The sequence below is a fragment of the Cariama cristata genome, unplaced genomic scaffold (assembly GCF_000690535.1).
Source record: "Cariama cristata isolate BGI_N322 unplaced genomic scaffold, ASM69053v1 scaffold46115, whole genome shotgun sequence".
Taxonomy (NCBI): domain Eukaryota; kingdom Metazoa; phylum Chordata; class Aves; order Cariamiformes; family Cariamidae; genus Cariama; species Cariama cristata.
In genome coordinates, this window is record NW_009617832.1 from 3,656 (window position 1) to 13,084 (window position 9,429).

At 39.4% G+C, this 9,429-nt stretch overlaps 1 protein-coding gene across 1 annotated transcript; it reads right to left on the reverse strand.

The window, feature by feature from the left end:
* Nucleotides 1-4,941: 4,941 nt before the first annotated feature.
* Nucleotides 4,942-9,077, reverse strand: LOC104162006. Its single transcript, XM_009700633.1, has 4 exons — nucleotides 9,007-9,077; nucleotides 7,954-8,355; nucleotides 6,448-6,513; nucleotides 4,942-5,361 (listed from the first exon to the last, which is right to left on the reverse strand). Exons 1-4 carry the CDS (start codon nucleotides 9,017-9,019, stop codon nucleotides 5,141-5,143), a joined length of 702 nt encoding a protein of 233 aa, XP_009698935.1. The 5' UTR covers nucleotides 9,020-9,077; the 3' UTR covers nucleotides 4,942-5,140.
* Between the last annotated feature and the right edge of the window lie 352 nt (nucleotides 9,078-9,429).

Sequence of the window (9,429 nt, forward strand, 5' to 3'; positions counted from 1 at the left end):
TTCATCCCCAGATGAGAACTGCAGAGTTAAATGTTTTAATTGTCTAAATGCTAAATTTTGTAATTGACCATATTTCTGTGTAAATTCCCTATGAAATATACTGGATGTTTGCCTAGCTAGTGATTGAGTCTGTATGCTGTTTTACTGGAACATTCATGCTGTATGTGCTAGTAAAACATTCCTGAGTACTTTCAGAGACACTTACTGAATGTGGCTATAGCAACACTTTATCTTTTAGTTCTATCTTGGTTTACATTTATAGGCCATTCTGTGCTGCTAGGTGCTGACTGCTCAGTTTAGTTACATGGCACAAAGAAGCTTACTCCTGCAAGAAGAAAGGAGGAGCGAGAGCTTTTTGCTGTGGTGAGCTGTTACATTTGCTTGGTTGTTTTACGTAACTTCCTGCAGGGCTCAGGTTCCTGCATGCTCGTTTTCGGAAAGTGAAGTTAAGCTAGATTTCCATTCTAACCAAGTTCAAATCTCTTAGATGTACATGTCAGAATGCAGCTAGGTCTCAGCTGTTATCTCTGGATGTGCAGTAACCAGCTGGAATGAGTTAACGTAAGAAGGAGTGGAAAAACCAGGAGGGAAGCGGTGCCAAAACGTACATAGAAGAGGATGTTTCAGAGATGGCTATTATGTTTATTGTGGCCAACAGACTTTTCATTACCTTAACCTCGCCATAGGGTTGGGGTGAGACTGTTCATTTTTCTTCACATTGACTGCCGTTAAGTCATCCGCGTAGGCATGATACAGCTTTCCAGTAATTTTCACAGGATTGCTCTGTTGGCTTGTCTGCCCACACCTTAAATTTGAGCCTAGCACGTGGAGGGAAGGTTGTACACAGCATGGGAGGTTCATGCTGGGTAGTTCTGTTCAAATAATCTGCCCTGGGTGCTCTTTCTGCTGTGTTTTACACTACTTTCTTTGAACTTAAAAAAAAGCAGGTTTGTTTGGAGGGGCTTTTTATTGGGTTAGTTTAAATTTAAATCAGTTCTGTCAAGTTAGTTAACCACTTGGCCACATGAGTGCTTGTGCCAACACAAAGGAGACCTTGCTGCAGGAGAAGGAACAAAGGGTGAGAGTCTGGAGGGAGAGTCTTTTAAGACAGTGATGCTGATAGTACTTGTGAATCCACCAACAATGCAGGCATTTCTGCTCCCTGAAGCTCATTCTCCCTTGCATTTGGCCCAAATATAGTTTGGTCTACCAGGAAATAATCTAAATGGGGCATTCGGGTGACTTTCCAGGGTAACAGCCCTATCAAAGATGTGTAAAGTGACCCATTCATCTCACTGAATGAGTGTGCTTTAGAGAAGAATGGAACTTTTTAATATAGGTCAGAGTGGTGATAGCTCCATTTATCTGCCACACCTCAAAAATTTCAGTATTGCCATTTGCAAACTGTGGAGGAGACAGATTTGCCCTCACAGTAATCTGAATGGCCCCCTGGTAATAGCGCAGATATTTAAGGAGGGAGGAGAGCAAAGATCTCCGTTTTTTACAGGATGGCTGCTCTTGCCATCATTACTTGGTATTTGTTTTGATTTTTAAGCTGAATCATTTTCATGATGTCATTTATATTAAGATTCCTAGGAGCAGTTACATGGAAACAACTTGGTCTGGCCTTTCTGCTAATAAGGAACCATGTTGTGGATTTATGTCTAAGAAAGCCTCCCCTCCCAAATGCTTTCAGTCCTATGGCAGTGCTCTCACCTGTAACCATTCAGCTTGTGTGAGATGGTGTCCCAGTTTCCACTTAACTTGCCCATAAATGTGCCTAGACTAAATGTTGTGTGACTGTAATAAATGTAAAGCTGTGATCAGAGCAGAGCCATAGCACAAGCTCAAGTGGATATAAAAATACACTGGAAGGATGAGTTGGATTAAGTGATGCTATTTTTGAAGGGACTTTTTTGAGAAATCTTTCACTCTAGTGACATTCTGTTTAGCCAATTGTCACTACCCCAGGAGATGCTATCAAAAGGAGACAGACCATAGCTCTAGACAACCGGAGTTCTAAATATGCAACATTCATGTTATTTTGTCTCTAAGCAAAAAATGATATGGAATCGCAACTAAAACTGCAATGAAGAAAGGTTGTCTTGATGCCACTTTGTCTCAGTATCCTACATATTCAAGTAAATTAATTGTTATCTGTATAAATGGGAGTAGCACATAAATGTTAGATGATGCCAAATGCCCCATGCACTTGACATCTCTTACCATCTTTGACAGAAAATAAATGTGAACAGCAGGAAAGAAGGAGATAGCTTTCTGACAAAACAGTTTCAAAAAGCAAGCTATGCTTTGCAGCCACAAAGCAGAACAGAAGTGGAATCCCACACAAAGGGCAGTCCACCTTCTTTGGACATTTGTTTATCAGGTAAATACCACTCTGGAAAGTTTTCTGAGAAAAAAAACACTTTTACTTGGAAAGCCTCTTGTGTTCTTTTTGTTTTGTCAGTTCTTGCTTCATGTCTACCCTCTAGTGTTGATATGAACAGTTTCCAAGTAGAGACTGCAAGTGTGCTCTGCAGTTCTCTACTCTGACCTAAGAATTTAGACAGTCCTTTGGCTCAGTGCTTATGTGTACTTCTCACCTGAACAACAGCATTTAAAAACAGAAACATATTTATTGACAATTCTGCTTATTTTAATGAATAGAGTAAGTGTTTATTTTTTTGTTTCCTGAAACAACAGAAAGTTTTTGGGGGGACATTGTACTAAATGACAGCAAAGTTTTGGAAAGATTGGGATCCTTGTGCATCACACAGAATTTTAAGTGCAGTTTGTCTTCTTTGCAGTGCTAACTGCCTCCCTCAGGTTAGCCTTTCTTCTGTGAGGGCAGTCACATTGCAACAAAAACAACCTTTGAGCTGCTCAAAGTTAGGCCTAGCACAGCTGAGAATTTGCTGGGCTGCTTCAACAGCACAGAAAACCCTTTGTGTTGTTTTTTTTTTCCCAAGTGGGCCAGTCTTGTGTCAGGTTAGTGAGCTGAACTGGTTTATAGCAGATCCAGCAAGCACTGGATTGCTCAGAGTAGCATGGAGAAAAGGGGATCTTGTTGCAATGAGTTATCAAATCAACTTTAGCCTTGCACTCATGGAACAGAGCAGGTAGAGCAGAACACAGAATGACAGGATCATTTAGGTTGGAAAAGACCCTTAAGATAACGTCCAACCGTAAACCTAATACTGCCAAGTCCACCACTAAACCATGTCCCTAAGCGCCACATTTACGTCTTCTAAATACCTCCAGGGGTAGTGGCTCAACCACTTCCCTGGGCAGCCTGTTCCAGTGTCTGACAACCCTTTCAGTGAAGAAATTCTTCCTAATATCCAATCTAAACCTCAGGATATTTATCTACATCTTCATGCTACCTCCTTTTGCACACAAATCATAAAAAAATAAAAATTACTCTGAATACAGGACAGCTGATCCATACTATTTTCAGTACAGTTATTTTAAAAACTTAATTTAAATTAAATAGAACTAAACTGTTTTCATGTACTAGAGTGAATTAGGGTTGGATCACACATTTTTCTGGTTCACATGTGGAAGGGGTAACCTGTGATTTTTGTAATGCCAGGAATGGCGAGGTCTTCAGCTGGCTCTGCATGTTCTAGAAGGACATCTGACTGCCGTGATGGCAGGGACAGATCCCTTGTTCTCCTACCAAAGACAGCAGTTCTGTATGCAAGTAATGTGATGCAAGTTCAATGACGTATCTTTGAACCAACTTATTGCAAAGAGAGAAGAAAGTTTTTTAAACCAATGACAATACTAATATTACAAGCCAAAGAAGGTTTATACAGAGAAACCAGCATAAAATGTGAAAAGTGGTAGATAAGCATACACTGGAACAACTGTATGTCCATTTCACTGTATAAATGAATATGATCAAAAAACTGTGATTTTCTAGGGATCTTTCTCTGACTTCTCAGAATTGTTTTAAAAATGCTAGTCAAATGGCAGATAACATCTACCTTGGTGGAAATTATTTACCTTCATAATATCTCTCATAAAAGAATTAACAAGAAAATAATTAACCACAGAGCAGGAAACAAAGCACTATATCCAGTAATATTTTTGTGTAAGACTTTATGAAGAGGGACTTGGGTGGAATTTAGGTCTTTGTGTATAAAAAAACTTGGTGGCTGTTGCTGCTGCAGTGAGGACTTGACTGTTTGACTTCAGTTGTGCCCTTGTGTGTGCCCAGAAGTAACCTGGCTTTGGCAGGGCTGTGTAGGTCTATGCCCAAACATGACTGAGATCCAGAAATGAGTTGTTCTGCTTGAATACGCTGAAAGGAAAACCCTGGAAATGCATGCCTTGCAGGCAGTACAGGCTGTGTAGTACTTACACAATCACAAAATGAAGCAGTGGCTAGTAGGATTTTGCAGAGTAACCGTTAGGTATGGCATGGCACTTGTTACTTAGCATGTCATTGTCCCCTGCACTCTTTCTGTGTTTTCTGTACTTCATTTGGTTACTGGACAAGGTAAACCCCTTGCCCAGTATAGAACAGGGACCAGAACCCATGCCTGCCCCTTCTAGGTGGGCATCAACTTTCTGGCTCATTGAATTCTCCAGTTCATTGCTGCACAGCACCATACCTTCAGCAGGCAGATGGGGATGGTTCCCCACCCCAGCAAAGGCAGGTGGAGATGCTAGGAGGAGGCTAAATGCTGATAAAGGAAATAAGCATTGTGTTTTCCCCACCAGCCTTGCCTAACCAAAAAGAAGTTCTCTTATGGCTTCAACTGTTCAGTTAATTGCAGAGGACTAACTTGCTAGGAAGGTCATAGAGATGATAATTGGAAATTATGGGATGAAATTTTAACTGTACATGTTTTCTTTGATCAGTCAAACTGTTATTTTCTTTCAATTAAGCTTGTTAATTGTGGCATGTAGGTGAGCCAAGGCATGTAGGCAGAGGTTGTATCTTTTATTAGACTAGCTGACATCACTGTTAAAAGCTCATAGTTAAGAATTACGATGGCAACCCATACCTCGTTTTAGTTTAAATGACTGGAGGTGAATATATTAAAGGGAAGCAAGCATGTACTCATGTGGGTGACCTACACTCATAAATAAGTATTTAATTTCTTGCTATCTGGGAGAATCTCTTTGCATGCTAATTTCGTAGAAAGTTCATTAAACCAACCTGTTGTATGGCTGATGGATCAACATATAGCTGTGTTCTGTTGAGGTCTTGCATTTCTTCCTGCTTACAAAGCCTTTCTAACAGTAACTTTTTGCCTTCTGTCACTGTGTGCACTCTCTCTGTTAATAGTTTTTGGAAGTGGAGTATGGTGTTTTCAGAAGCACTTTTCTTAAGTGGAACAGGTGACACCTCTGTGGACAAAAGCAAAGTATGTAGTTAGAGTGCACAAGTCAATGAACTGCTGACACTGAAGTTTAGCACTTGCTAGATTTTCCTAATGCTGTCCTTCCATTAGGCTCTTTTGGCAGGCGTTGCCTGGTGGTGTGTAAGGAGTCACTGTATAACAGTGAGTAGGAATGAAGCAGACCTTGCAAAAATCACTCATATTTGAAACTTTCAGCTTTGCTTAGCTACTGCCTTCTGCAAGATGTACTTATCTAATAGGTAATAAATGAAAGTATATTTAATCACACAGAGTTAGTCCTGTTAGTACAGTTTGTGATGGTCAACTGAGCAGGTTGAATTCAGAAATGTGGTGTTCGGATCTGTTTGTGTTCATCTGTCTGTAGACAAGACATCATTTTAGTATTAAGAACAGGGGCAAGCTTCCTAAAAACTAAGTTTGTTATCCTTCATTGTTGGACCTTTTGATTATTTAGGGCCTAACAATTCTGCCAGAATGAAAAATAAGCTCCTGACCTTTCCTATATCAGATTGCATGCTGCATATTTCTAGCCATCCTTTCATTTTTCTCTCAGTGATTCTATAGCATATCTTCTCTTTGGAATAGCTGTCTTAACCTGTTTTCTCTTGTACAACATGTTAGACATTACATGTTAAACATTATATGTCTAAACATGTAATTTCTCCTCTCGTTTACTGACACATAGTATAATAAGAGGAAACTACAACCATGACTGTGATATTGTCTCTATTTTCCTCTGAGCAACACAGGTAATTAAGATACCTTCTTTTTAAAATCTTTTTATCTTTTCCTTGCACTTGATTCTTATACATCAAAGAAGTATTTGCTGATGTTTACGTCATTTATACCAGGGATGAGGATTGAAATAAAGAAATTGCAGTTTGCCTTAGGCCCACATTTTTATCAGGACTCTTCTTTTGCAGATTATTGAGGGTGAGGGAAGAATGTTGGTTTGTAGCTTGGTGTTAAGTTCTAAGATTTTTGTTTATAACTGTTTGAGTACTGGAAACTAGAATTTGGCATCCAATTCAACAGCAGTGTACAGATGCTTTAAAAAGTTAGGAGCTCTTACCATCATTCCATGTTTTTCTCTTGATACTCAAGGATCCTGTGTTTGCTGTAACGTCTCCCACTGAAACTTAGAAGAGAAAAGCAAGGTGACTAAGTATTTTGCAGAGATTCTCAAAACAATCAGTCACACACCAAAAAGCTTTATACTACAAAAGCAAATGCATTGGGACAAGTGACTTGGAGCAATGAGAATCTTCTAGAAAAGTTAGGTGCTAGGCTGGCACACAAAATCAGGGTGGAGACACTTTTATTTGGCTGATGCCTCAAACAGCTTAATAACTAAAGCTTCTTTTCTGAAAGGTTATTGTTTCACTGTCTCCTTCATCACTATTCACAGCACAGGATACACAGTCCTTTTTCAGCATGCTAAAATGTAAACCAGCCAGGTTGGCTCAGATATTCTTGGTGTTGACAAATTCTATTCACAGAGAGCAGAAATGAGCAGTAATATCTTCAGTTTCTGAATTTGGAAGAAAATGTCTGTTAAGAATATGATAGAGCACAAGAATGAGGCAGGTGAGAAGCAGTGGTGTCATCCCATGGCTGTGTGGATGTCATTCCAGCCTCAACTAATAGCACTACCGTATGGTGCCCTTGGACAGTGCATTAGGGCTCTGATTCACAACTGAGGACAGCTGGCTTAAGGATGGCTCCAGCCGTTTCTGCTCAAGCTGTCCATCTGGCCTCTGCTGCAGAAATGGTTCAAGTCCTCAACTAACATTTGTGATGTTGCACATTATTATCTAACATATTGAGAAAAACCAGAATTAGTTCTTGTATACCATAACTCACTGAGCTCCAAGCTGCAGTGGTTAACTTGCTTCTCTAAGAGCATTTGATCTGCCTGGAGCAGGGACAGGTGCCCCTGAGAGCTGGAGCAGTTGGTCAGTCATGAGAACCCTTACAGCAGACACAAGTTAGCTGTGTGGTTCCTGGACCAGAAGTCTTTTGATACTAAAATAGAAGGAAACTCTATTTAGAAAACTGATTCTGCTTTAGCAAAATTAATATAATGATTGCCATGCTTAAATAAACATCACTGCCCTGGATTTTTCTCTCTCTTGGCTGTGGTGTGAAATGAATTAATGAAGTTTGCTTTTTTGGAGTCTTTGCACTTGGCTTCATTGTTACAGATTTCCACAGTTCTAAATGGTATGAGCTTGCAGCTCATGTAAGACTTTACATGCCTGCTAGATCACCTCTAAAACCTGCCACGTTTTCTAGCACCATTTCACTGTATCTCACTTAAGCTTCCAAAAGCACAAAGGTTCTCCAATAACACTGAACGCATCAGGTGCTTTGACTTTTTGTTTATGTTCTCACTTCTAAACTCCTCCAAAGACCATTTCCATTTGCTAGGGATTGCCTATGTGACCATGCATGTCCAGATTCTTCAGTTATTTTCCCTCCCCATTCTGGCCACCTATTTCACCCCTACAGCATGGGTCAACAGGCGACTTTAAGTTTCATTTTAAGCACTTTATCTCATCACTGAAGTTTTTAATACCTGGTAGGAGACTTGAACTTTCACATCCCCAGCTTGAGGGACACAGAGGCTGTCTTCTTAAGATACAGTCAACTTCATCATAAAATCTCATTTTTCTCCTGGGATTACCAAGATGCTCATTTTCCTTCTGCAGTGCGCGGTATTCGTATTTTAGGTTCTTGTACTTTGTGCGACATTGTTTCCAGTCTCTGTCTATACCACGTTTCATTAACCTTCTGGCAATTTCCTCAAATATTTCTTTATTTCTTGTGGCCCCTTCAAGCATTTGTTGTATCTTTTCATCTGACCATATGTTTATCAGAGCTCTGACTTCATTATCACTCCAGTGTTTTCCTGCTCCAGTATCATTAACTGTAATAACTTTAAAGTGATTTTGTGCTTCTTCCAAGGGAATGTGATTGTCTGAAAATATAAATGAAACAACTGAGTATTGCTGAATATACATACATTGAAGTGTAATTGTAGCTAATCTTTTAACTTTACTATGTTAATATCCACACATGATTACATTTTTCTTAAGTATGAAAAATATATAGCAAGTGAAATCTCTTCTTTCTCCAAGGCATCTAAAATTCCACATTTTGTCAGTGATATTTTGTTGCTGTTGTCAAATTAAAGATAGATGTATCAAAGTGCTACATGTAGGAAAGCAGTAGGCCTTAAGCTTTAAAGCAACAAGATATCAGCATTGATAAGAAAATGGCTTTGCAGTATGCTTTCAAATTAGAGTGGCAAGGCAAAATATCATGCAAATGAAAATGCTACTGGGGATTCAATAGAAGAAAAAAAATCTTACCTGCGTATTCAGAAGTAGGCAGATGCTGCTTATCAGATAAGTAGAATGCACAGTTGAACTACAGTATTAGTGCAAGTTTTGCTCATGACTGGGAATAGAGCTATGAAACTAATTTTTAAGTTTAGTGATAAAGCTACACTGGAGTCAGAAGTAGAAACGTAGAGCTCTTTACAGTAGAGATCTGGTTACTCCAGCTTTGGTACTGAAATTACAACACAATTTTGTTTCAGAATAAATGCATGGAAATTAATACTCACCTGTCCCCACCATCCGTTTTGCTACTGGTGTACAAGATCTGTCTTCTGAGGTAGTGCTTATAGAATCATCATCTATAGAAACATACAGTTTTAAATAAAGTGGACTTGAACTTACATTAATAAAATTGCTAATATTATTGTCATCCTCTGCAGGTAACACCTACCTTCACTTAAAAATGTCATAACCCATTAGTCTAACCCATTAGTTATAGAATCATAGAACTTTTTAGGTTGGAAAAGACCTTTAAGATCATCAAGTCCAACCATCAACCTAGCACTGCCAAGACCACCACTAAACCATGTCCCTAAGCACCACGTGTACACGTCTTCTAAATACCTCCAGGGATGGTGACTCCACCACTTCCTTGGGCAGCCTGTTCCAATGCTTGACAACTCTTTCAGTGAAGAAATTCTTCCTAATAT